At 48.8% G+C, this 27,651-nt stretch overlaps 1 protein-coding gene across 1 annotated transcript in view; it reads right to left on the bottom strand.

Moving 5' to 3' along the window:
• SNRNP200 (small nuclear ribonucleoprotein U5 subunit 200) overlaps positions 1-26,491 on the bottom strand; it is a 30,812-nt gene extending 4,321 nt beyond the window's left edge. Inside the window, exons 1-36 of the mRNA XM_003908975.4 lie at positions 26,319-26,491; positions 25,634-25,797; positions 24,066-24,237; positions 22,087-22,279; positions 21,559-21,614; positions 19,863-19,961; positions 19,354-19,506; positions 19,142-19,241; positions 18,818-18,954; positions 18,170-18,253; positions 17,896-18,069; positions 17,466-17,603; positions 17,071-17,226; positions 16,020-16,190; positions 13,665-13,858; positions 13,323-13,446; positions 12,111-12,260; positions 11,753-11,863; positions 11,035-11,166; positions 10,680-10,868; positions 10,155-10,352; positions 9,576-9,728; positions 9,387-9,467; positions 9,013-9,096; positions 7,903-8,009; positions 7,457-7,575; positions 7,028-7,182; positions 6,751-6,940; positions 6,379-6,552; positions 5,251-5,411; positions 4,434-4,661; positions 3,894-4,085; positions 3,616-3,794; positions 3,285-3,436; positions 2,011-2,119; positions 86-194 (exon numbers count right to left, since the gene is read on the bottom strand). Coding sequence (XP_003909024.1) covers positions 86-194; positions 2,011-2,119; positions 3,285-3,436; positions 3,616-3,794; positions 3,894-4,085; positions 4,434-4,661; positions 5,251-5,411; positions 6,379-6,552; positions 6,751-6,940; positions 7,028-7,182; positions 7,457-7,575; positions 7,903-8,009; positions 9,013-9,096; positions 9,387-9,467; positions 9,576-9,728; positions 10,155-10,352; positions 10,680-10,868; positions 11,035-11,166; positions 11,753-11,863; positions 12,111-12,260; positions 13,323-13,446; positions 13,665-13,858; positions 16,020-16,190; positions 17,071-17,226; positions 17,466-17,603; positions 17,896-18,069; positions 18,170-18,253; positions 18,818-18,954; positions 19,142-19,241; positions 19,354-19,506; positions 19,863-19,961; positions 21,559-21,614; positions 22,087-22,279; positions 24,066-24,237; positions 25,634-25,797; positions 26,319-26,363 — 5,133 coding nt within the window. The 5' untranslated portion in view covers positions 26,364-26,491. The remainder of the gene's footprint in view (positions 1-85; positions 195-2,010; positions 2,120-3,284; positions 3,437-3,615; positions 3,795-3,893; positions 4,086-4,433; positions 4,662-5,250; positions 5,412-6,378; positions 6,553-6,750; positions 6,941-7,027; positions 7,183-7,456; positions 7,576-7,902; positions 8,010-9,012; positions 9,097-9,386; positions 9,468-9,575; positions 9,729-10,154; positions 10,353-10,679; positions 10,869-11,034; positions 11,167-11,752; positions 11,864-12,110; positions 12,261-13,322; positions 13,447-13,664; positions 13,859-16,019; positions 16,191-17,070; positions 17,227-17,465; positions 17,604-17,895; positions 18,070-18,169; positions 18,254-18,817; positions 18,955-19,141; positions 19,242-19,353; positions 19,507-19,862; positions 19,962-21,558; positions 21,615-22,086; positions 22,280-24,065; positions 24,238-25,633; positions 25,798-26,318) is intronic.
• Positions 26,492-27,651: the final 1,160 nt, after the last annotated feature.

The following is a 27,651-nucleotide window of genomic DNA, read 5'->3' as shown; positions in this document are numbered from 1 at the left end:
TTACTGAAGACATCTATCAAAAGAAGGATTAAAGAATCCATTCTGAGGCTCCGGATCCAAGAGGCTGCAGGAGTCCAGGACTGACCTTCTTGGAGCCCTGACACATGATGACGCAGCGTCCCTCATCGTCCTGCAAAGGGCGGTTGGCGTGACCCACCATCTGAAGCACGTCGTAGATGGGGTAATCCACATAGCTGGTGACAGATGCGGGGAAAGAAGGAAAAGCCGCCTCAACACGGAGACCATGCTCAGGAGGCCCGACTCCCTTCGCCAAGTAACAGTAAAATGTAAATACGGGGAGGCGTGGTCAAATCACAGCACGACTCTGTTTATGAATCTCTGCACTTAGAACTGGCTTCTGGCTGGCCTCTACATCATTTTAGCATTCGGTGTAAGGGCCATGAATTTGCTGCTCAAGTGCCATGAACCAAGCTACAAAACGATCTAATGCCAAAACCAAAATAACTCCCTATTCGAGGATCAAATGTGTAAGTCAAACTTCCCAAACTTTTCTCCTTGAATTAAAAAAATTATTTTTTTATTTTTTTGTTTGTTTTTTGATAGAGCATCTTGCTCTACTGTCCATGCTGGAGTGCAGTGGCACAGCCACGGCTCACTGCAGCCTTGACCTCCTAGGCTCAAGGGATCCTCTCACTTCAGCCACCACAGGTGCGCACCGCCACACTTTCCAAACTTCATAGCTGTGCATTTCATGAGTCATCAAGTCACCTGACTTTAACCCAACCTAGAAGCAGCTTCAAACATTAAAAATGAACCCGTAAATAAAATTCACTTCAAACTAATCCGCATTTCAGGAAAAAGTTATTAAGCATTGGGCCAGGCACCATAACTCACGCCTGTAATCCCGGCACTTTGGGTGGGTGAATCATTTGAGCTCAGGAGTTCAAGACCAGCCTGGGCAACACGGTGAAAACCCATCTATACAAAAAAAAAAAAAAAAAGCAAAAGTTAGCTGAGAGTGGCAGCACATGCTGGTAGTCCCAGCTACTTGGGAGACTGAGGCAGGATGATTGCTTGAGCCTGGGAGGCAGAGGCTGTAGTGGGCCGAGATCATACCACTGCATTCCAGCCTAAATGACAGAACAAGATTGTCTCAAAAAGCAGATGTTTTTTCGGGAATTGATGACTCTTCTTTGAATCTGTTGGCTCCAGACCTATGGAGTGCAGTGAAGCGAGCTCGACACTGCAACCTCAGCCTCCCGGGTTCAGCGATTCTCCTGCTCAGCCTCCCAAGTAGCTGGGATTACAGGTGTCTACACCTGGCCTTTTTTTTGAGATGGAATCTCGCTCTGTTGCCCAGGCTAGAATGCAATGCTTGCGATCTTGGCTCACGCCGGCACCTCTGCCTCCCAGGTTCAGCCAGGATTCTCCTGCCTCAGCCTGCAGGTAGCTGGGAAGCACAAGCTGCGATGCCACCACACTCAGCTAGATTTTTTATACTTTTAGTAGGAGCGGGGGTTTCCTGCGGTGGTAGCCCAGTGGTCCTGGAACTCCTGACCTCAGAGTGATCCGCCTGCCTCAGCCTCCCAAAGTGCTGGGATTACAGGCGCCCAGGCCACGGCGGCTCAGCACTCTTCTAGCGCTTCTTGTCAAATCCGCCTGCCTCAGCCTCGAAGTGCTGGGACCACAGGCATAAAGGCCACGGCGCTCAACCTCCTAGCTTCTTGTCACTATATAGGTGTACGACCTTGACCAAGTCGCTTTTCCTAATCTACAAGATGTTTGAGGTTAATTACATAATGTCAAACATTCCTCCTGGCGCTAACTTCCTACCTCTCCCAACTGCGGAATGTGGAAGCACAATGACTAAAAAACAAATGTGAGCCTAGGTATTGAGACACAAAACTCCTAAACACTTGGCTCTGGTGGCATCTCAACTGTTAACTTCCCTAACACCTTTCCTTCATCCTAGCTTGCTTTCTGTGTGTCTGCAGATTCACACTCATTTTAGGAAGGTCTGGGCTAACACAGACCACCAGTTGTACTCACGCGTGGATCTTGCCATTGTAGTACTGGGTGTCCATGATGATTACCAGGTGGGCAGCCACGTTCATGCCCCAGCAGAGACTCCGAGAAGCCACCACCACCTGGATAGCCCCTGAGCAGCAGAGGGGAGAGAAGGCTGAGGACAGGGGTCTCTGGGTGAAGCAGGTTCACTACCTCATGGGCAGGCCGTGGCTTACCCTGTGCTACGTTTCAGAACTCACAGCAAGGCGGGCTAGGAACAAGGTCTAACATGAATGAGAGGTAACACATTGCTATGAGATAGCTCCACACTGCTGGTGCCTTGCTCTGGGACTATCCAGGAGAAAACAAGTCATCATAGAACAGAACCCAAAGCCCAGGAACACCAAGGCATAACTACTGCTGATGGACTGCTCCTCTGACTGGAAAGTGCTAACACTCACGCAGCCACGGGCTGGCTCAGCCACGCCAGCAAACCGGAGGTCACTCTAAGCATGCCCCAAACAGGCAGATTCAAGGGCCAAAGAGTAACAGGAAGTGATTCTGGCAGGAGGATCTCCAATGAGGCTCCATTAAGCAGTGTTAAAAGGTAAATCTTTGCACAAAATGCCACAGGTCAACAAGGGACAGTGGCCAGCAGGAGTGTGCCCAAGGGAGAATCAGAGCTCTCCTGTGTGCTAATCTCTAAAGTCTAACGATCTTGGTGAGATGGTTTGGATCTGTGTCTCCACCAAATCTCATCGAACCGTAGTCCCCAGTGTTGGAGGAGGGACCTGGTGGGAGATAACTGGCCCACAGGGGCGGAGTTCTCATGAATGGTTTAGCACAACCCGCCCTTGGTACTGTCTAGCGAGTGAGTTCTCACAAGATCTGGTTGTTCAAAAGTGTGTAGCACCTCCCCACCCACTCTCTCGGGCCTGGCTCCTGCCATGTAAGATGCCTGCTTCCCGTTGGCCTTCCCTGAGGCATTCCCAGAAGCAGATGCTACCATGCTTCATGTACAGCCTGCAGAACTGTGGGTCAATTAAACCTCCTTTCTTTATAAATGACCCAGTCTCAAGTATTTCTTTGTAGCAATGCAAGAATGAACTAATCCATGGAGAATCAGCAGTCTAGTGGCCAAAGGTCCTGGACTCTAGAAAACCAGGTTCTGAAATAGCACAACCCGACATGTCTGCCTGTTTTCTCACCTGAGATAGCACAGCCCAACGTGTCTGCCTGTTTTCTCACCTGTCTGTAATAGCACAACACCACTTGGTGATGCCCTTGCTGTGCTCCCCTTCCGTGGTCTGACTCACCTGAGCTAAAGAGCTGCTCCACTAGGCGCCGCTCCATGGGGCTGAGCCCCTCATGCAGGTAGCCCACCCCATTCAGCAGCGTTTCCTTGAGCGTGCTGTCACTCAGCTTCTCCAGGTACGGAATCAGATCCTTCTCGGTGCAGTGCAAGAACCTGTGTGGCACAGGCAATGGCTCAGCTCAGAGTGGTCCAATTCCTGGCAGACATCCTGCCTGCTGTACAGAACCTGGCCCCGAGCCACATGGGCTAACCCCACCCTCATAAAGAGGGCACCCTTGGAGTGGGCTAGCCTCACTTAACCTAACCCCAACCAGACACCGGGCCCCGCCCACCTCTGCCGTTGGATGTCTGCCGCACACGTGGTGAGGATGTCAATGGCAGTGAGGCGGGTCTGCTTGCGAGACGGGACAAAGACAATGACAGGCTTCTTGGGCGAGTGCTTGGTGATAGCATGGTACACAGGCTTGGCCATGGACAGCAGGCGGGTTTGTGTATGGCTGATGTTGAAGCCCTGGCGACCGGGGAGAAGAAAACACACCAAGGTTATCAGACCTGGGCACTCAGGATCTACCTAAGACCCCCACAGACAGATGAGGAGAGTGGGTCCTACCTGGATGTGCAGCTCCAAAGGGACGGGACGCACATTGGGGTGGAAGTTGAAGGTGGAGGTGGCACTGCAGCCCAGCCAGTGGGCCACATCCTTGGCATTGGAGAGCGAAGAGCTGAGTGCCACAATGCGAATGGGCCGCTCAATCTGGGAGGAGATGTAGCGCATTCGGGAGCAGATCACTTCTAAGACAGGCTGGAAAGAGGGAGGGAGGGTCACTGCAGGCCGAGGCTCCCATCCTCTGCCTGGAGGTCCCCTTTGTGAACAGCCCAGCAGCCATAAATGACCTCATTCTTCCTTCTAACTAGGAGCTCTCATGGTTTTGGTTCTACCTCCTCCACAGCAGCCAACCTCCACTAAACAATACTGGTTTCCTAAAGTACTACCGAAAAAGCTGACATTGTCCCTTTGGAACAGGGCAGCAGGCAGAATCCTCCGGGGAGAAGCCCCGAGCCTCCGTCCTCAGACCCAAATGCAAGGCCCAATGCCAAGGTCACTCGGTCAGTCCCAGTCCCTCATCTGTGCTGCCAGGTCGCGCCATACCCCATTCTCGCCCCCGATAAGGTGGACCTCGTCCACCACGAAGAGGTTGATGTTCTGCACGTTCTTGCGCTGCTTCCACCGCCGGGAGAGTATGTCCCACTTCTCGGGGGTGCTGATGATAATGTTCCCTTTGCCCAGCAGCTTCAGGTCCGTGCTGGTCTCTCCCGTCAGGAGTACCACCTTCTTGCTGAGCCTGTCCTGGAACTTCTCATACCAGTCCATGTACACCTGGCAGGCAGAGGAGGGAGGCCGAACAACATGAGGTCATACCAGGCATCTTTCCCTTACCTGAGGAAAACCTGAGATGCCAAACAGAGACCTGCTGACGTGCAGATCTCAAGCTACGTTCTAATCCCACAGCAGCCTTTATGTGATGGGGCAGCTTTTCTTTCTTTTTTTTTTTTGAGATGAAGTCTCACTCTCGTTGCCCAGGCTGGAGTGCAGTGGTGCAATCTTGGCTCACTGCAACCTCTGCCTCCCGGGTTCAAGCAATTCTCCTGCCTCAGCCTCCCGAGTAGCTGGGATTACAGGCGCGTGCCAGCACACCCAGCTAGTTTTTGTATTTTTAGTAGAGACAGGGTTTCACCATGTTGGCCAGGCTGGTCTCGAACTCCTGATCTCAGGAGATCTGCCCGCCTCGGCCTCCCAAAGTGCTGGGATTACAGGCGTGAGCCACCGCGCCTCGCTGGGGCGGCTTTTCTTTAATACACAAACTGAAGAAATGACCCTGCAAATTTCCGGCCTAAAAAAGCCTTCATATGGAATCACAGATGAAATGCTTCTGGGCAAATTCACGTGACACAGCGCCATGTCATACCTGCTCTGCCAGGGCCTCCATGGGGGTGATGTACACACAGCGCCCCTCCGAGCTCTGCAGCAGCATCCGCAGGATGGCAAACTCTGCACAAATGGTCTTCCCACTGCCCGTGGGGGCCCCCACAAACACGTTGTCGTCACTGTTGTACACGGTGTTAAACACTGGAAACCAACAGAAAGAAGCAGTGTGAGTACCAAGAGGGAAGAAGAGACGGACTGGGACGTGGACCACTTGTCAAAACAAAGGACAACATAAGAAATGAAGTCAGGCAGTTCCGGAGTGCAGACAGAGGAGCAGTGGCATCCGAGCCTCTAACTCCAGGCCGGCCCTGCTGTACCCCCTCACCTGCTACCACTTAACAGGTAAAGGGGAAGAGGCCAAGATCAAGAGCCCAGGTCCCCTGGAGATGTGTGGGATGACAACAAAAGCAAAGCAAAAGAAACCACACATCCTTCTTTGCTTCTCAGGGACTAGGATGCAGGACAGAAAGGAACTGGATCCCTTTCTCTGCCCCTTCAACACTCTCCTACATTTCCTAGAAACAGCCTAAGGTAGAAAGTAAGAGCCTTAGCCCTGGCATCAACACTGAATTAAAATACAAGTTCTATTTACCAGTTGGTTCAACTGGGGCACCCCCTATGCCTCAGTTCCTCACCTATAAAATGGAACGCTAATGGCAGTATCTCCAACAGTGATTCCTTTTAGGCTTGGTAGGAGGAGTAAGAGACAAAACACTGGTGATGTACTCAGCCAAGGACTGAGACCACAGTGCCTGCTCTGTGACTGTCCCTGTTATTTATCATGATGTGGGGGAGGAGGCCTCAGTGCCACGCCATGGTTCTGATTCAATACTTGAGTGCCGGGGCAGGCCTCTAAGCCCCCTGGGCCCGAGAAATAACCATGCCATGTAAGGCCTTGCTCTACTGCCCCTCCACAGTGACACACGCAGAGCAGCAAAGCAACCAAGGCTTCTGACAAAGGAAAAAGTCCTGGTGGGCCCCAGGGGTCACGCTGAGGAGCTCCCAGGCCTACCAAGTGCCTGAGCGCCCCCACTCCCCTGCCTGCCACAGAACACATCTGTCTCCTGGTGACTTCAAAAGCCTCCAGAGGAGGGATGGAAACACTTACCCTGGGTTTGGATGGGATTGAAGAAAGGAAATTTATCTTGGTAAAGACTCTCAAAGGCACTGTTTCTCAGAGCAGACACGGGCAAGGGCTGCAGGTCCAAAAGCTCGGTTGGAGGTGGGTACTTCTCCGGCAAGATCAGGTGCCGGAAGGAGACAGGCAGCTGGGTCTCACAAGCTACCAGAAAAGAAGCAGGAAGGAGATAAGCTCTCTTTACCTCACTGGCCTCTAGATCCCCTCCATGGACACTGGAAACCTAGGCAGCGTATGTATCACTCTGTCCCCAGCAAAGGCAAGCCCGGGACAAAGTGCAAGACATTCTTCTACTGTCCTTGGAGGGACTGTTCCTGGGGACTCGAGAGAGGAGACACTCACAGAGCCAGCGGTCAGACACCACTCGGATGAAGTACTGAGGGGGCAACGGCTCAAAGACCGGCACGAAGAACGTAATGAGGTGCTCATCCTGGGCGTACTTGGCCTTGAGGAGAAAATACTCATGGTGCAGAATCACCTCGCTGTCCACGTCCTCCACCAGAATCCAGAAAGCCTCAGATGAACCATGCACCTGCCAACAGAAGCAAGGGTGAAAGGAACGCAAGTCAACGTAGACAGCGCGCCACCAATCCAGCTCCTCTGCCCAGCAAAGCCTCACCTTCTCATCCCACTGGAAGTCCGGCGTGATGGTCAGCTCCACCTTCAGGGTGGAGCGTGTGATAGGCTGCAGGTGCACCGACAACTCCAACTTGGGAAACAGATGGACATATTTGTGGATGGTCTTCCCCATCTTTGGCATGCGGATAAGCTCCCCTACAAGGAAATGAGAGTACTAAGGCTACAGCCCAGCCTGCCCACTATCCTGCAAACGGGGCCTGAGGGCCACTGTGGGAAAGGAGTAGGGTCTTCCCTTTATGGTCAGTGGAGCCCAGGATTCCAAGTCCCCAGACCAAGGGCCAGCCCTTCAATGGGACCTGGGGAGGGAACACAGGATACTAATGCACAGGGCTAGGAACAGGAAGACTGCGTAGGCAGACTGGGAGAGACACCCAGGCAGTGAAGACAAGGGCAAGAGCATCTCACACACCGATCTCATTATGATTCAGGTCGTACAGACGCTCAAAGGGGAAATTCTTCTTCTCAATCTTCTTCACTACTTCCTCAGGGAGTTTCCGGAACTGGCGCAGAGGACACATGGACTGCCACCTATCCAGGAAGGAGGCAAAGCTGTTGGTCCCTTCTGCAGGGATGTGACAAACCGTCCACATCATGGCTTCCAATAGTTCAGCAGTGACCACACAAGACACAGTGATTAAAGGCAGACACTGACGCTGTGCCAGCCCTGGCCTCCACCTTTCTCCTACCCCCCCGGCCCTACCACAGAGGGCCTTCCCTCTTCTCAAAATGCAACAAGGTTCAGATCAGACTTCAGACGTCGGGTCTGGAGATCAGACGCACCGAGCTTTTCCCATCAGACCCTTGGGCTGGGGACCCCACTCATGGGGACCAGCATCCGGATCACTGGGTCCTTACATGCGTTTGTCGATCATCTTGCAGAGATTCAGCGTCTTGTCTGTAAGCTGTGCCCAACCTCGGTTCAGGACAATTTCAAATATCGCTCGCATCAACCGGCCAGCCGACTAGGCAAAGAAGCATCATTCCCACTGTTAAGTCTTGACTATCCCCAAGCCTGTGAGCCACTCTACACACGGTTTCATTACCTCCAGCTCTGACACAACTACCCACCCCAACTCAAAGGCAAAGTCCCCCGTCTTTACGCCTTTCTCCCTCCTATACAGTAGATGCCTACCGAATAGGGAACAATTAGAAAAGTGCGGCTCAAGGTCACCGCACAACATTTTAACCTAACATTCACTGCATGATTTTAAAGCTTTTGACTCATTTAGCATTTAGAGCTCTAGGAAGAGTTGAGGGTACCAGTGACCTGTTCTTAGAGGTAAAGATGAAGAGCAGCTAATAAAACCCTGTGCCATTTTTGGATTTATTTATGAGCTGTGGGCCGGGCGCGGTGGCTCAAGCCTGTAATCCCAGCACTTTGGGAGGCCGAGACGGGCGGATCACGAGGTCAGGAGATCGAGACCATCCTGGCTAACGCGGTGAAACCCCGTCTCTACTAAAAAATACAAAAAACTAGCCGGGCGAAGTGGCGGTTGCCTGTAGTCCCAGCTACTCGGGAGGCTGAGGCAGGAGAATGGCGTGAACCCGAGAGGAGGAGCTTGCAGTGAGCTGAGATCCGGCCACTGCACTCCAGCCTGGGTGACAGAGCGAGACTCTGTCTCAAAAAAAAAAAAAAAAAAAAAGATTATTTACGAGCTGTGCAGCAACAGTGGGACATCACTTCACTGCCGGGAAGCAGACACCGTGTGCTGTGGCTCTTCCTGTCTGAGGGCCTGTGGAGCCTTGAAGCCTTCCCTCTTAAGGTCTTACCTTTCCCACGAGCTCAAGATGTGTACTACAGAGTGGCTGTACCACACATGCACCAACCAGTGACCCCGCAAGAGCAGAACTGAACACTCCTTCCATCTCACTAGCATCAGGCCTCCTTTTCCCAGCATGCACACAGAACACAGGGACTGAACTGTTCAGGCCCTTCTCACAGCTCCCATACAACTCCACCCTCACCTGTGTGACATACACCATGTCAGCCATCAGGGCAAAGCCCTCCAATTTCAGCTGCGAGATGAAGGCTTGCAGAAGAACATTGATCTGTAAAGAAGCAAAATCAGCCAGCAGGAGACCAACCACTGAACAGTCCAAGAAAGGGAATTACATTTCTGCTCTGAGCATCCAGGCCAGGTGAGATCTTCTACAGGTCTTGATTTACAAATACTAAATAATTGTTATTTCATATAAAAAGAACATGCGAGAAGGCTGCAAAAACTAGGAGAACTGAGCAGGATACCACACATGAACCCAAATTCAAGGTTCATCTTTTAGAAGACTGTGAAAACCACTTAATCCTCATCCTGACCAAAGCAAAAAGGAGCGGCGCTCACCTTGGCGCTGGGTTCCTCGATGCTCTCTTTTACAGGGATGGGCACCCTCTCCAGCAACTTCTGCAGCTCCAGCTTCTCCTCCTGCCACAAGCAGGAAAAGGTCAAGGGAAAGCCTTGTGGCCGAGGAGGGAAACCATTCAGTGACTTGGTGAGCACCAACTCCCTGCCCCAGCACACTGCATAGCTCACCTCTCTCACTGTGATGTTCTTGAACTCAGAGGATAACGAGAAGACTCGGAAGAGCTCAATCTCACTCAGGGTGGGCTTCAGCAGCTGGTTGTAAGTCTGCACGGTGTCATTGGTGATGTAGTAGTGGCTGGCTATACGGCCCAGTTCTGTCACCTGGAGAGAAGGTTGGCTCAATCCAGTGCTGACTACTAATGAGCTCCCACCTCGAACTGTGGACCGTAAGTTATTGTCTTACAGGATTTTTTGTGCGATTTTTGGTAAAGTATATGACTCAATGTCCTATACGTTATTGTCCTAATAGGACAACTGGATGAAGTCACAGCAGTGCAAGTGCCAGGCCAGGCCCAGGCACATGAAGAAAAACGGCACAATAAGCTGACCCATAGTGAAATGATGTCTGCACGGACAAGACAGCTGAATTATCCACTTCGAGTTATGGGAAAAGCAACCACTTTTCTGCTGTTCTAAGCAACAGGTGATGAGACAGGCAGTGCTCACATCGAGAGCAATCTGGAAAATCTTCTCCTGGGCCAGTAACTTTTGCTGAGACCTTTGCCTCAAAACCCTCACCCCACGCACCTGGAAGTTGCCCGTCTTCTTGTCGTACTTGACCAGATTGTTCTTGTCCAGCATCAGGGCAGCCGTGTGAACCAGATCTAGTCGGCGCTGGTCCAGCAGGGGATCTCCCTTGAGGTCATCATGAGAGATGCCATAGAGGGTTGGGGACCGCAGCATTCGGATATACAGGTAGGCATAGCCCAGCCAGTTCACTGCGTCCTACAAGACACAGCTCATGGTTCTTAGTATGAAGAAACTCTTGATGTCCAAATGAAAGGCTACCATGAATTGCTTAGAAATTCCCAGCTACAAGGGTGCATATTACATCATATTCTGAATGTGTTTAGCATTTCATTAGTAAAAAGATCTAAGCATCTTCTAAGACCTTGGTAACAAGGGGAACTATCTGCCAGATCCAAGATGCGGGTGCAGGGACGGAAAGCCTCGGACGCTGCTGGCCCACGGCACAATAGGGACCGACCCACACCTGGTGCCTTGGTGTCTGCGGGGAAGGCATGAAGCACAACAGGCAGAGTCCTCCCCTACCTTGGCATTCTGGACATTCCCCAGCACGATTTCTGCGTTGAGCATGTCAGGAAGCTTTGAAACCATCTGGCTCTCAATAGGAAGCTGTTGATTGAGGAGGGACAGGTAGTACTGCAGCTCCCCATGAGACGTGATGAGGATGCCTTCGCCCTTGGTGTCATACTGGGGTCTTCCAGCACGTCCCAGCATCTAGATCAGGGACAGCGAACCAAGAATGCTATAGCAAGAGAATGTGTGATTTTGATGCAGAGATCTACACTACAGAACTAGGCCTCTGATCTGCTAGCTTCTAGCATCTCTGCATTTCAGGCAAGGATATCAATCCCCACTGAGGATAAACTCAAAGGCTCTGTACCTGCAGAATGTCCAGTGCTCCCAGTTCTGTCCAACGCCCCTTCTCTGGACTGTACACCTGGGTGCCTTTGATGATGACCGTATGTGCAGGGAGATTCACACCCCAAGCTAGAGTTGCTGTGGAAACTAAAACCTACAGAGGCAAAGCAAGGCAATGAGAAGAGATGCCACCATCAGGGGTTAATATCCCCGGCTTCTCTAGGCAGTTGGCCTCAGAGCTTCTATCAGGACTAGCCAGTGGGGCGCGGGGGGTCCCAGTACTTGTCAATGTGACACCAGAATAAAGAGGAAAGGTTTCCTTGGGTTCCTCATCTATTCAGGAATGAACATTTCAAATTCCAGAGGCACAAGTGCAGACCTGTATTAAACCACCTTAAAGTTACTAGAAAAGGTCAAGCAGAGGCTATCCGGAAAGAGGGAACGACAAGGCCACGCACGCCCCCATGAGGCACTGTTTGGAGCTATCTGAAGTCACCAAAGTGCTTGCTTCACTATGCTTCTCAGACCGTCCAAAACTCACTCATCTTCCCTCACACAAGGTGTGAAGAGTTGGGAGAGTGGCATAAGGTTCTATTTATTGTATCCACCACAACCCTCTGACCTGGGCTAGCTGGACCAGAAGCAATAAAGTACCAGGAGCAAACATGGCACAACCTTGACACTGCCAGTTTTCTGAAGTATGTCCCACCTGCTCCTCCAAAAGCTTTGCACCCCCTCACCTGAATATGTTTATCAGCAAAAAGATCCTCCACGAGTGTTCGGTCAACCCTGGTCATGCCTGCATGATGAATAGCAAAGCCATAAGGCAGAAGATCCTTCAGCTCTAGGTTCTGTGGAACAAACGACCAGGGATGAGGTGAGCCTTCCTGTAGGACTCACCCAAGGACTACGGAAATCTCTTCCCATGAGACCCTGCCCCTAACTACTATGTGGAATAGTAATAATCACATCCAGACAATCAACCTTAACCCATGGGAAACAACAGTACCATAGTATAGTCCTAGAGGAGCTGTCTGAGGCCTCAGATGGACACAGCTGCCAGGTAGGCATGAGGGACCCCAGCCGGCCCCTCCTCACCTTGCACTGCTCCGCTTCTGTTCGCAGGACTTCCGTGGAGGCTGAGCCCTCCCTCAGAAACAGACCCAGAGTGTCCTTCTCTAGGCACATGTCCCGGATGGCCCTGGCCGTCTTTCCAGTCTCCTTCCGGGAGTGGACAAACACCAGCACCTAAGGAGAAGCCACAGTTTGCCACAGTCACGAGACACTAACAGCCCCAGGGCACCTGTGGCAGGAAGCAGAAGTTGCACCATCACCACCAGAAGCCAAGGTCCTGGAGAGGGGAAAGGGCAGGAATGGGGGCGGCTCAGAGGAAGCCTCAACAGGGCTGGAAAGACTTCAAGGGAACGCACCCACCAAGTTCACAGTTCTGGAACTGAGAAATTAACTAACTTCAACATCCTACCTTGAACAGCAAGTTTAAATAGACTATGACTACAAATTCAGGCCTCTCAACTCAGAATTTATGTTCAAGCACCTAACAAGAGTCAAAGATGCATGAAAATGTGTCTGCAAAATAACAGCTAAAACATTCTACTACTCAAAAAAGGATTTAGGAAATATGTCTGAGACTAGTACAGTGTTGTAGGAAATGAAGTCTTCCTAGTATTTAGTGCCAAGATCTGTCTCTTCATATAAATTCATATGCTTCTTTTCATCAGACAAAAAGAAATACAAAACCAGTCACTTTCCCTTATTTTTTGTCTTAGTTAACATTGCTCAACTCGACTTTCAATTTAAAAATTCTATCACACTGTCTAGTAAAATGCCCTCTTCACTAGTTTTTCATTTTCCTTTTTTTATTGTCTTGTATTTTTAGTGTAAGCGACCCCAAACCTTTTATGGAGGGACCCCGGATAATGTGAATGGACAAAACGATTATCTGGGACTGGGGATTGCTTGATGGGGGGATTTTTAATTCTCCAAACTCTCTAATGGTTGCGAGGCTATTCAGGTTATCCATTTCATCTGGGCTGAGTTTTGCTAGTTAACTAGTAGTTGTTGGAGAACTGGTTCATTTCTTCTGAATTTTTAAAGTTATGAGCATAAAACTACTCATAGTATTACCTTATTATCTTTCCAGTGGCTATAGGTTCTGTAGTAATATCCCATTTCATAGCTGATATTGGTGATTTATGTTGTGTCTTCTTTTAATTTCTGTCAATCTTCCCAAATTATTGGTAAACATTTGAAAGAACAGGGTTCAAGAGTAACCACAAACCATGGGCAAACCTGATTTTTCCCAGCATGTTCCATGATTTTTTCATAGACTATTTCATTCATGATCTGGAAACGCTTGATAGCTTTTTTCTCTGTGATACCCACGTACGTCTGTTCCAGAGGCACTGGACGGAAGCTAGAAGTTCAACAGTTAGACAAATGAGGCTTTGGCGGAAAATACCGAGGGAATAAACAGTCTTTTTCCTGCCCCAAGAGCAATATTCCTCCTTCTTGATTCACAGCACATCAAACCCAAAGGCCCTTCTAAAACCCAACACAGCAGCATTCCTTGGAAAAGGGGAAGGAGAGCAGGATGGTCACCTTGACAGAACTTTGCCCAGTCTTTTCTGATACCTGTTGTCAAAGTAAAAGAGACCCTTGGCAGGGTCAACACGTAGAAAGGTGGCTACGTCTTCATAGTTGGGTAGGGTGGCACTGAGGCCAATGAGTCGGACATCCTCCTGGGTCATCTCAATGTTTCGGATGGCCCTGGCCACCAAAGCTTCTAAGACAGGACCTCTGTCATCATGGAGAAGATGGATCTCATCCTATGGAATTGGAGGACAGCAATTACCTCTAGCACTAGAGATACGTAGTTCCTTTTCCTGGACTTGTCCCATATTGTAGGCACATAACCTAAAATGCCTAAGGAAAAACACACGGGACCCCAAGCCAGAGATGCCCAAAGGATGGAGACAATATTTACCACGAAATACTCCAGAAAGCAACAGACTCTGACCATGAGTTGCTTTGGTACAGTTCAGTGACATACTTTGTAATAAGAAATTCTGAAACTCAGATAAATGAGTTTACAACTTTACTTACAGGTAAACTTCTTTACGAAAAAGGATATAAATATGATCTGATCAGAAACTTCACCTCTGGCAGTTATAGTTCCCAAGAACAAAAGCTATCATGCATCAAATGATGAGTTATCACCGTCTAAAGCAGTGCTTCTCAAATTTTATTAAGTATCCCAAAGCCAGGGGATGTTGTTAAAATGCAGATTGCATTCAGCAGGTATGGGTGAGGCCACAAATCCTGCATTTCTAACAAGCTCCTATTTCATGCTGCTGCTGCTACGACTCCCACCATGGATTAGGCTTCAAGCAGCAAAGCTCTAAGGCAGGGGCCAGAAAACTTTTTTTTTTTTTTAAAGTCAGATGCTCCATCTCAAAGAAAAAAAAGCCAGGTGCAGTGGCTCACGCCTGTAATCCCAGCACTCTGGGAGACCGAGGTAGTGGATCACCCAAGGCCAGGAGTTTGAGACCAGCCTGGCCATTATGGCGAAACCCCGTCTCTAATGAAAATACAAAAAATTAACTGGGCGTGGTGGTGGGCAACTGTAATCCCAGCTACTCAGGAGGCTGAGGCAGGAGAATTGCTGGAACCCAGGCGGTGGAGGCTGTAGTGAGCTGAGATCACACCACTGCACTCCAGCCTGGGCAACAAGAGCAAAACTCCGCCTAAAAAAAAAAAGCCAGATAGTATTTCAGGCTTTGGGCCATGCAGCCCCTATTGCAAATACTCAGCTCTGCCATTGCAGCACAAAAGCCGCTGTAAATAATACATAAACAAATGGATATAACTATGTTCCAACAGAACAAAGCCAGTAGCCACAGACTGCCAACCCCTGCTCCAGAACACTGAAAACCGACATGCGAAGTCTCCTTTCCTGCTTTTCCCAGACAACTGAAACTACACTCAGACTTAGTCACTAATCTCTGGAAGCTTCTGTGTATACGGAATACAATATCCTGATTCCTCATTCATTCTCTCAGAGAATGGATTCTTTTCCTTATAAAGCCCTTCATGATGTTGGAACTATGATGGTTTTTTGTCTATCTGTTTACATTTGTTTCAAAATATTTCAGATACGTTTCTTGGCCTTTTGGCTAAGATCAAGCGTAGTAAAATATTTCAGACATAAAAAATATATATAGGCCGGGCGCGGTGGCTCAAGCCTGTAATCCCAGCACTTTGGGAGGCCAAGACGGGCGAATCACGAGGTCAGGAGATCGAGACTACCCTGGCTAACATGGTGAAACCCCGTCTCTACTAAAAAATACAAAAAACTAGCCAGGCGAGGTGGCGGGCGCCTGTAGTCCCAGCTACTCGGGAGGCTGAGGCAGGAGAATGGCGTAAACCCGGGAGGCGGAGCTTGCAGTGAGCTGAGATCTGGCCACTGCACTCCAGCCTGGACGACAGAGCCAGACTCCGTCTCAAAAAAAAAAAAAAAAAAAAAAAAAACGTGGCAGACTGGACGCAGTGGCTCACACTTGTAATCCCAGCACTTTGGGAGGTTGAGGTGGGCAGATCACAAGGTCAGGAGTTCGAGACCAGCCTGGCCAACACAGTGAAACCCAGTCTCTACTAAAAATACAAAACTCAGCTTGGCATGGTGGCAGGCGCCTGTAATCCCAGCTACTGGGGAGGCTGAGGCAGGAGAATCGCTTAACTTGGGAGGCAGAGACTGCACTAAGCCGAGGTTGTGCCACTGTACTCAGCCTGGGCAACAGAGCTAGACTCCATCTCAAAACATAAATAAATAAAATAAATAAATAACATGGCAAACACAAGCTGACAATAACTGTCATTACAAGGGCTAGTGCCTACAGAAAAGGCAGCAAAGAAACATTTTGCATGAAAACCCAGCAAACCCTCCTTGACACAACTGGCCTCTATGTTCTACAAGCACTCCCAACTCACCAGAATGATGAGCCGCACCAGCTGGGTGTAGGTGCGCTCGCCACCCTTGCGGGTGATGATGTCCCACTTCTCAGGGGTGCAGACGATGATCTGAGTGGCACTGATCTCTTCTTTGCACAGCTGGTGGTCCCCAGTCAGTTCAGCAACAGTGATGCCGTAAGTGGCCAGACGCTGTGGGAGGAAAACTACATCAGGCAGGAATGCCTGAAGGGGCCTGGACACCACACTTTTTGTTTGGGCGGCTGGAGTGTAGGGCCTTGGGAGCCGGCATCAACCCGTCAGGTGAATACAAGGCAATTCAGATCTTATGAGCATATCTTCCTCAAACAAACAGAAATTTAACTCAGGCAAATAAAGCAGACAAAAGATCTCTCGGGGCCAGGCACGGTGGCTCACGCCTGTAATCCTAGCACTTTCAGAGGCCAATGAGGGCAGAATGCTTGAGCCCAGGAATTCTAGACCATGGTGAAACCCTGTCTCTACAAAAAATATAAACATCAGCTAATCTGGTAACACATGTCTATAATCCCAGCTACTAGGAAGGCTGAAGTGGGAGGATCACTTGAGCCTGGGAGGTCAAGGCTGCAGTGAGCCATGATTGTACCATTGCACTCCAGCTTGGGTGACAGCAAGACCCTGTCTCAAAAAAAAAAAAAAAGATCTCTGGGAACTCTGTACACAAGAAGAAATGGCAACTTGTAGATAACAGGACCTAGAATAACACCACTAGGTCTATTATTATCCACATCCATTTGATGTTTCATAAATACTTCAATAACACAAATGATACCAACTGCAGGAAATTGCCATGGAGAGGACGAAAGAAAGATGCTAACCCTTGTAAAAGATGGCTCAGGACATTCTTACTTCAGAAACTCTGTACCTGGGTTAAGTTCCATCTTGGAAATGGGGAGAGAAAAATAAAAAATAAAAACAATCCCAGGAGGCATTCCAGAGATGCCCCAATACAAAAAGCGGTGAGGTCCAGGCCTGTCCACAACACTCTGACAGCTGCGCCCCGTATCCTCTGGAGGAAGTTCCACTCCCTCACCTTTCCAAAGCTGCCCACCATCTCCTGCACCAAGGAGCGCATGGGGGCAATGTAGATAATCTTGAAGTCATCCACATTGATGGTGCCGTCCATGTTGATGTGTTTCCCGATCTCTCGGAGCATGCACATCAGGGCCACATTGGTCTTCCCAGCACCCTACGGCAGAGGTCAGGGATGAGAACACCTATTCACCTGGTTATTCTCACTGCCCTAACTTCCACGGGCTTATTTCCCAAACAGAGAATAGAGCTTGTCCTGGGTACTTTATCCTACCATTTAACCTCTCTTCCATCAAAGGACAAAGAATTAGGGGGTGGGGTGGAAATAAAAAACAATCTTCCAACAGAAACTCCACCCATATTCCCCAAGAAAAAAGCAGGCAGGGTGGCGCTTACAGTAGGAGCACACAGCAGCAGATTCTCATCCGTCTCAAGGGCAGCACGGTAGAGCTTACTCTGGATCCGATTCAGTGTTTTGAAGCCCTCAAACCCAGCCTGGGCATACTTTGGAAGCTTTTCCACCGGAAGCAGTTGCTAGAAGAAAAGAAGCGCCATCGGTATCATGTTGGCAGCATCCTTGAGCAGACTGTTTTTGTGGGATCGCCAGGATTTTGTTCCCTGGCAATCTCTTTGCATAACTCTCCATTAAAGGTCAGTCCAGAGATCAATATTGTCCCCTGGGCTCAAAATCAGAATGGGAAAATTCTGTTGCAGCTTTCAGCCCTAAAATAAACTATATATGAAACAAAGCTACCTTCTGGTCAATGGTTGAAATCCAAACCAGGAGGCGAACTAAGCAGAGAACTGAGGAAAGCAATTCACTTACTTCTTCTGAGCCAAAGGGCTTGGGCTTCAGAGCAGGCACATGCACCTCTTCGTAGCCCTTACGCTGGCGACGGAAGGATCCATCAGGAAGCTGACAGCGTTTATTGGCCATAAAGTGGCTCCCTTGGGTAAACACCAGGTCCTCCAAGTCCAGAACCTGCCGTGGAGCCAGTGCCTGGGAATGTGAAAGACAAAAACCCCAAGGAAGTGAGCAAGCCGAGCAAGCGCGTTTCCCACCCAACAAGGCCTGGGACGTAAATCGCCCTGGATCCTACCTCTCCACCCTGGTCGAGATCCATGGTTTCCAGATCTGTGTCCATTCGAGACTGACGCACTCGCTCTCTCCGGGATCTCTCCTCCTGTAGCGGACGAAGATGAAAATCACAAAAACAATTCATCAGTATCACAGGTTCTTGTCCTTTTCTGTCCCTGCTTAGCTAACACTTGAGTCACAGGTGCTCACTAATAAGTCACCAAACAGAAAGACAACGCTTTACATGGGGACCACCAGAATGATCAGAGCGAACACACACCTTTAAAGGGGCAATGCGCAGTACAGGGACGCCGGAAATAGACGTTCTGTAATTAAGTACCAAGGGCTACCCCTGAGGGGTAAAAGTGTGGGTTCTGTTAAGCAAGCACATGTGTTCTGTTACTCTATTTTAGTAAACACCATGTATTCACTGTGCAAATAAACAATAAAGATCCCCATAGTGCTGGTGAAAGACAGCAGCAGGTCACTGGTCTAACGACCAAACCAATGTGGATGTGTTGATTCTAACCTGTATGCACTGACAAATCCCGAAAAATTTAGAGAAATTACTTTTTCAACTTCCACTTTTAATATGAATATAGCTTCATGCTGCAATCTTCTAGCCACTGTTAGCTCAGAAATCAGACAGATAAACCAACCCAGTCCTTACTCGGATCAGATCCTCCTTCTCGGTTTCGTGGAGCTGGTAGAGGAACTTGGATAGCTCTGGGTCAGCTTCCATCTTTCCCATAATCCTCTCCTTTTCAGCTTCACTTTGCGCACTGGCCAGCAAGGTGCAGTATAAAACTACCCACAACAAAAGGAACAAAGGAAAAGTGAAGAGGAGGCAATAAGGCAAAAAACCTTCATCCTTAGAGTAGAAAGAAGAAAAATAAAAGAAACAAGCACTTAGGTTGTGAAAACAACAGAATCTCCATCTCACACACGCACACATATGTACTCACTCTGCAAGAAGAGCCCACCATATACTCACTCATCATCCTGTGCTGCCGCAACACTTTAATGAAATCAAAGGTGTTGAAACCAAGCAGCAGAACCAGCTGGTTCTCACATTCCCGATCGTCACTGGCCGTCTGCAGAGAGAAGGCAACACCACCACTAAGGACAAAGCCATCTGCCACTTCATACGCTGTCCCCATGTGCCAAGATACACTACACATACAACTATTGTTATCTTGGCCATACCTTCAAAATCTCCAATACTTCATCTGCCTTCTTCTGCGACACGATGGCATCATCATAGAAACGACTGAGCTGCCGCTGTAGCCAAAATGCATCAATATCCCGAGGGTGCAAATCCTTCTTCTTGGAACTCATCAGTTCACCTGAGGCCACGAGCTACAAAAGTAACCAGGCATTTAGCTCACCAGGTCTCTGCCAGCCTAGAGCACTTTGCCACCACCCTGCAACCAAGTTCTACTTGCCACCCCACAGCCCACCTTCTGTGAGGACTTTCCAGAGGGAAAAACTCTGGAATACTGAGTTCAGAATACCAGACTAAGACTTCATCAACATACATCTTTGGGAAGGAAAAAACCGACTGAAATCTTAAGAAACTCTAGACACTAAGTGTTTATCATGGTTCACTCTAGCAAAAGGCGGCTCAATAAATGTAACAGGACCTAGGCATGGGGAAGAAGCACTAACACCCAGAAGTAACCTTGCAGCAATGAGAAAAAGCAAACTGAACTTACATTAGCCGAGAGGGTGCAGCGCACAACAGCCTCATCCCCTTCCATGTCATCATCAGATGCCTCTTCTCGAACCTCCCCGTACACATCTTCATCACCTTCCTGTGGAAATGGCCCCAACTCAACCATTATCTGGAGCTGATCCTGCATCACCACAGAACCTCTCCCTCAAGTCACCCTAAATTAGCTCAATGGTTAGAGAAATGGCTTTGGGGTGAAACCGAGAGCCTATTGGAACCAAGGTCAGCCTTATTCCAGTGGACATGTAATAGAAAGACTGCTTGGCACAGACTTATTAGATGCATCTACTTTCTGTTTCTTACCTTAGGCTGCCACAATGGCAATCAACTGGACCATAGCCTCTTTCTAATACACAAACAATCAACACTCAAAAACAGTGATCAGCTAACAGAAGAGAAGAGCTATGCAGAGGCACGTCTGGGAAAGCAGATGGTGACTCGGGAATGAAGAAATCACACTAAGCTTGCTCACCACTCCATTTACTCATACACTGCACATTAGGCATACTTGGCACAGTGTCATAGTCAAAGCAGGTGCTTCAGTAACGAGCACTGCTAAATGAATGAACTGCTACAAGCAAAGCAGTTTGTTGCTACTTAAAATCATCAAATCCTATTAACTATACTGTAGGAAGTGGCTTAGCAATCACCTATTGAAATCGCCTCATTTTATAGAAAGAGAAACTGAGGCAAAATGACCTGCCAAGATACAGGACTCAAATTCAGAAGTCTTGGCTCCTAGTCCTCTAACTCTCCCCATGCGACCCCTTCTTCCAGCCCTGGTATATATACCAGGGATCCATTTCCCCTTTCAGGAGCCAAATCTACTCACTGAGAACTCTAAGGCACTCTGTAATTTTTTCAAAGTACCCCACTTATTCCTATTTATATTCAAGGAATTCTATTAGACGGTAAACATTAACTCCAGTGACTTAACCATGTACGAACTACAGCCATGCTCTAAGGCAAATGTGCAATCTTTTGAAACAGGCAGTGGGGACACAGTAATGAAAAAAGGGAAAATATTGTAATACGTTGGCCGGGCGCGGTGGCTCAAGCCTGTAATCCCAGCACTTTGGGAGGCCGAGGCGGGCGGATCACGAGGTCAGGAGATCGAGACCATCCTGGCTAACATGGTGAAACCCCGTCTCTACTAAAAATACAAAAAACTAGCCGGGCGTGGTGGCGGGCGCCTGTAGTCCCAGCTACTCGGAGGCTGAGGCAGGAGAATGGCCTGAACCTGGGAGGCGGAGCTTGCAGTGAGCCGAGATCGCGCCACTGCACTCCAGCCTGGGTGACACAGCGCGAGACTCCGTCTCAAAAAAAAAAAAAAAAAAAAAAATATTGTAATACGTTTAAAATGCAGTAAAACATAGCAGATACATTCTCAATGAAAGTATTCACTGTACTTTATCTTTTGTCTTTCTTTTTGCTGATCCACTTGGTATATTTTAAATAATTATGTTGCTTTACATTTGTTAGTTTAAATTTGCTGTAGAAAAATTAAAAGATAACTGCATTTTTTTTAAGCAAAAGAATATATAATGCCTAAGTCTGAAACCCACACACCACCATAAAATGTATCTGGTTTAAACTAGGGAGCTTCTTTACACTACAAGGGGTCCCTTTACCTTCATCAACTTCAAAACAAGAATGGACTGGGCCTGTTTATCACTCACCTCCTCATCAGACTCAAACTGCACATTCACACCATATGTCTCATCAATGTTGTCATCTGAAACGACGAAGGATTAGAAAAAGAGGGCAGTGAATGGCTAGTAAAACAAGCCACTCTGGAGCCAATGTCCTCCCCAACTACCTCTCCTCAGGAAAGATCTAAGTGCTAAGGACGCACACAGGCACTTAGATGATCAACACGAGAGAGCCACCTATGCTGCCACTGCCAAGACCTTCTCCACCTGCCAGCCCTGGAGTCAGCCCAGCTCTGCTTGCTCAACCACTTGAGCCCCCAAGGCTCTGCCCACATTTTCTCCCATATTCTACACAACAAAAGGGTCTCAGAGTAAGGAACAGCTGCTGAAATCTAGGGATTCTGGTGTCTATCAATTATAACTCTTCAAAAAACACACAACAAATTATGGGAACTCACTGACACTAAGGTTTTTAAATGAATGATGCTAGAAGATGCATGCTTAGGGGTCAACAACAACCAGTTAACATGATCAGGACATAATGAGCTCACTTACCCATATTTTGGATTTCCTTGTCTCCACCATAGTCTGTGATCTTTTTTCCCAAGTTCACTAGCACGTGGTATCTGGTATCATCTGTTTGACCCAGCAGCAGGTCAATCTCCTTTCGCCTTTCCTTGTCCCGCAGCTTTTCATTCTTTAGAACAGCTAGAACCTCATCAGCTGCCCCACAAAGGATATCACGTGGCTGGTAGCAAGAAACAACCAACCAATATTGAGAATGATGACAGACAGAACATCACCAACCAGGTTTATGTGGCGGCAGGATGCGAACAGTCACACTTTCTCAAAACCTGTTGCATACTAGGCTCTGACCTTTCTCATTAATGCTGATTTAAAATGCCACAACTAAAGGAAGACTCATCTGTTTTTAAAAAGATTAGCTAGGTGGCCTCAAGCAGCAGGACACAGCTTCCACAACAGCTTGCCACATCTCCAGGTGGCAGTCACTTGACAGATCTCCTCTAGCCTGCCACACTTTTGTAATTCTTTGTCATCACTTCCTCTAGCACCCACATCAACAGAGCTCCTCAGACTCATAATGGTCCCCAATCTAATCACACATGTGTAATGGTTAGGAACACAGATTCTAGAGATAAACTATCTGGATCATATCTTGGCTCTGCCAAATACTACTTCTGTGACTTGGGAAAATTACTTAATTATTCTTGCCTCACATCTCTCTTCTATAAAATGGAAAATGAGTATTAACAGCACCTATTCACGGAGTTACGTGAGGGGGCGGGAGAAAGACACGTGCTGTTCCACACAAATCAAGTGCTCGGTAAATACAGCCCCTTCTGCAAACCAGGACATCCCACAAGGGGATCCAGAGGCAAGGTTCATCTGTAGCCTCCCAGTTGTGACCCTCTCCTTTTCGGACACACGGTCTCATCCTCTGGCCGCCTCGCTCTGAGAATACAGAAATAAAGCAAACTTGGCCGGGTGTGGTGGCTTGCAACTGTAATCCCAGCACTTTGGGAGGCCGAGGCAGGTGGATCACGAGGTCAGGAGATCGAGACCATCCTGGCTAACACGGTGAAATCCCGTCTCTACCAAAAATACAAAAAATTAGCCGGATGTGGTGGCGGGCACCTGTAGTCCCAGCTACTCGGGAGGCTGAGGCAGGAGAATGGCACGAACCTGGGAGGCAGAGCCTGCAGTGAGCCGAGATTGCGCCACTGCACTCCAGCCTGGGCAGCAGAGCGAGACTCCAACTCAAAAAAAAAAAAAAGAGATAAAGAAAATTTGTTTTTTTCTATACTCTTACAACAATTAACACAGAAGGCTTCTGTGACAATTCCTCCCCACCAGCAACCAATCCAAAAATTGTGCAGTGGACACAAGCTGGTGTCCTCAAATTCAATTCCGTTCCAACACTAACTACCTGGAGATAAGAGTCAGATCCCACAGGCTGAGGACTCAGTCCCACAAGCCTGCCTCCCACTCCATGATGCCAATCACAAGCACAGGTTGTGTGACCTGTGCTTCTCACTGTACAGCTACAAATCGAGCTTTCCACAATCCCCTTTTGGGATTCAACTAATGTGCTAGAAGAGATCAGGGACACACTTACTTTTACTGTAAGGCATATTACAAAAGATGCCTACCAACAGACAACAGACAGAAGAGGTGCACAGGGCAGGCATGTGGCAAGGGGTATCATGTGGGAAGGGGTATGGCGCTGCCAGGCCCTCTCAGGCGCACCACCCTCCGGAAACCTCCATGTGTGCAGCTATCCGCAAACTCTCTAAACCTAGTCCTTTTGGGGTTTTTATGGGGGCTTCATTATGTAGGCAGATTGGTTAAATGACCAGCCTCCATTCTGAAGCTATCTAGGTGCTGCCAGCCATCAGTTAACTCATCAGCAGACAAAAAGACGCTTATCACTTCGAAGATTCCAAGGATCATAGAAGCTGTATGCCAGAAAATGAAACAAAGACCGAATATATATTTCACAATATCATACTCACCTGGTCCCCAAGAGCAGCCTGGATGAAGCTGAGCAGCACCTCATAGGTCTCCCGGGTCTCCTTAGTTTTGGGTTTGTAGATGATACCCACCATCTCATCAATGCCCTCCGACAGCAGAGTGTAACCCTTCATCTTGTTGATGTCATGCCGGTCCTCATCACGCTTTCTTCGCCTGGTGGACACGTGACAGTGAATGGCAGAACCTTTCCTCCCCGAGGGAAGACTGGATCAAGCCCACCCTCCTCTCCTCAGCTTCATGGCAGGAAGTTAATATCTGAAAACCGGTACCTGAGCCTCAGCAAATGATTCCTATTGGACCTTGATCACTTGCAGGAGTATTTCTTTATGGGACCCAGTGACAGAAAGAAAAAGTCCCCATCATCTTCTCACTAGATACACTACACATTACAGTGAGATATGTTTCTCATTTAAAACATGCAACCCTTTGGTCAGGTGCAGTGCTTGACGCCTGTAATCCCAGCACTTTGGGAGGCCGAGGTGGGCGGATCACCTGAGGTCAGGAGTTCAAGACCAGCCTGGCCAACATGGCGAAACCCCGTCGTCTCTACTAAAAATACAAAAATTAGCTGGGCACGGTGGCGAGCACCTGTAATCCCAGCTACTCAGGAGGCGGAGGCAGGAGAATCACTGGAACCCGGGAGGTGGAGGTTGCAGTGAGCAGACATCACGCCACTGCACTCCAGCCTGGGTGACAGAACGAGACACCATCTCCAAAAAAAAAAAAAGAAGTATAACCCTTCTCATAAAAAAAAAGGACAACCCTTCATACATTGTATGAGACTATTATATAATAGGATTTTGACTAGTTTTTCATCTCTCAAATGCATTTTCCTTTTCTAACTAGAGAAACAAGCTCTAACAGAATCTACTGCCGTTGACTATCAACCAATTATAACAAAACTGGAAAAGAAGATATAGCACAAAGTGGAGATAATGTATTAACTCATTTCAAACATACTTTAATCAAACTAAGCCCACGAATTTTGGAAACATCATCATAGGAAAGGGAGCAAGACACCAAGATATTCAAGATCAAAAGATAATGGTGAGGTAAAGGTAAGTTTTGAAATACGTCCCCAAGAAATATTCAAGAAAAGAAAAAAAGAAAAAAAATGCAAAATAAGAAAACGGTCTTTCATACCATGGATGCTTAAATTAGTTTGTAACAACAAAATAGGTAAGAAGTGGACAAGAGTAAAGGGAAAAAGTAGGGGTAGAAAGTTAGTAATGAAAAAAAAAAAAAAGAAAAAGAATTACTGGGACATAGGAATAGCAAGGGTCTTGAAAATACCCTGAAGAAAAGTAAGATCTGTCTATGGACTAGAAACACACATGTAAGAAAAAGGTACCAACAAGTTATTTTCCACTTTAGGTACACTTTTTAAGGCCAAAAAAATCTGTAAACTCTCCTGTTCTGTTTTTACCTTCACTAAACCGTTTTAATGCCACTGATCTTACACCAAGCATTCCGGCCAAAATGCTGCTCGAATGTTAAAGAGAAGAGACTTTGGATCTGAAGGAAAAAATAGTATTCCCTTAGCACTCACTTGGCTCTTCTTTCCTCCTGCATCTGCGGTTTGGTCCGTTGAGCCTTGTCTCCCATACGTGTGCCCTCCAGCTTCCCAACAAGGGACAGCACCTCTCCTGTGGGTTCATCCCGGCGGGTCCGGTCAATGAGAGAGCGGTCAGCTTGGAGCACAAGATTTGAGTTCTGAAAAGATCAAAACATTATTGAAGCTTTGACATGAGCAGGGCCAATTCCTACTATCACAGTTACCCCAGCTGATGGAAGAATCGTAGTAACTGGTTGCTTATAATCACTAATCGTAATAATGATATTTTCCTTAAGAACTGCATGGTATGACGCTGTGCAGAAGCACAGAGCTGCATAAGTCTTACGGCCTGTCGAATCAGCTAAGCAATTCTTGTTCCTAACAGTGCCCATCATAACCCACATCTGGGAAAAGTGGTGAGTGGGTTGGGAGTGACGTGTGGAAGGGGGCGGGCTTAGCGTTGAAGGGACTCGAGAAACTCCTCCTAGAGAGATCTTAGCACTCCCCAGACCCCCGTAGGTTATTCACGTCATCAAATAACCCCCACCTTCACCGCGATTCCACTTCCCCTCCGTTTTCGTGGCTCTCCTGGAGGCCTTCAGACTGAAACTCTCTTTTTCAGCCTCCCCCTCCCCACTGGACTCCTGAGCCTGGAATCCTCCCACGAGCCCAAACGTACCGCCTTGTACTCGTACTGCAGACTACGGGCGGTTACATCCGCCATGGCCGCGGCTGCTTGGAGGCTTCAGGCCTCCACGCCCCCCAGCCGCACGCTGCAAACGGCCGTGGACCTCCGCTCCCGCCGCGCCGGAACGACGCAGGAAAGACGCACTGGGGGAAGGAAAAGAAACGGGCTCCCTTCCGCTTCCGGGTCGCGCCCCGGAAGTGTGGGCGGGCGTGTCCCTGGCGTATGCGCGGGGCTTCCCGCAGCCCTCTGAGTGGGATGTGTGGGCCTGGTGCATTTGGGTCCCCGAATCCCTAGACCCGCGCACTCTGGTTCCGGCAGCCCGCAGGCCCTAAGGACCCAGGGCCGGTGCTCTCCCCGACCTCAGTCTCCAGCCCCCCGGCACCCCTCACATCGTAACGAACGTACGGCCGCTTAGCCCCTGTCCCGTCCCAAGACCGTTCCTTCCGCTTCCTTCCTCTTTGGCAACAGTCCCATGAGGTAGGCAGGAAAAGAGGGCCTGAGAAGCCCCGTTTCCGTTTGAGGTAACGAAAGCACCCAGCGAGCGAGGTCACGTGCGCGTGTGTCTGTGTCTGCGTGTTTTAATGATTGGCGTCTTGCTTTGGGTTTCTCTTCTGTGTTGAACAATTGAAAAAGAAAGCTGCTGTCCCCCACCCGTCCCAGCTAAACCGGTGGTCCCAAGACCCTCGTTCTCACCCAGCGGAACTAACAGGGCCGGGGCCCCCGTCCGCTCCCAGTTGTCGGTGACATTCTATGGTAGGGCCCTGTCTGCCGCCCGGGGAAACCGGTGCAGGCAGGGCCAGAAAACAACAGGCTGGATGTGGTGGCTCATGCTTGTAATCCCAGCACTTTAGGAGGCTGAGGAAAGAGGATTGCTTGAGGCCGGGAGTTTGAGACCAGCTTGGGTAACATAGTGAGGCCCTGTTTCTTCAAACAATAAAAAAGTAGCCAGGCCTGGTAGCGTGTGCCTGTAGTCCCAACAACTTGGAAGGCTGAGGCAGGAGGATTGCTTGAGCCCAGGACTTCAAGGCTGCAGCAAGCTAGGATTGTGCCACTGCACTCCAGCCTGACCCACATAGCAAGACTCTTCCCCCACAAAATGAAAACAATTTTTTAATTAAAAAGATAGAAAAGAAAAATGACAGCCATGCTTCCTCACTCTGGGGAAGGGGCTCGGGGAAACTTCCTGGGCCAACTTGTTGAAAATGGGGGAAGGGGTCTAGTCCCAGCACTTTGGGAGGCCAAGGCGGGCGGATCACAAGGTCAGGAGATTGAGACCATCCTGGCCAACATAGTGAAACCCCATCTCCACTAAAAATACAAAAAA

Source organism: Papio anubis, chromosome 14 (assembly GCF_008728515.1).
Source record: "Papio anubis isolate 15944 chromosome 14, Panubis1.0, whole genome shotgun sequence".
Taxonomy (NCBI): domain Eukaryota; kingdom Metazoa; phylum Chordata; class Mammalia; order Primates; family Cercopithecidae; genus Papio; species Papio anubis.
The sequence above is the reverse complement of the archived record's forward strand: the minus strand, read 5'-3'. Positions and strand labels throughout refer to the sequence as shown.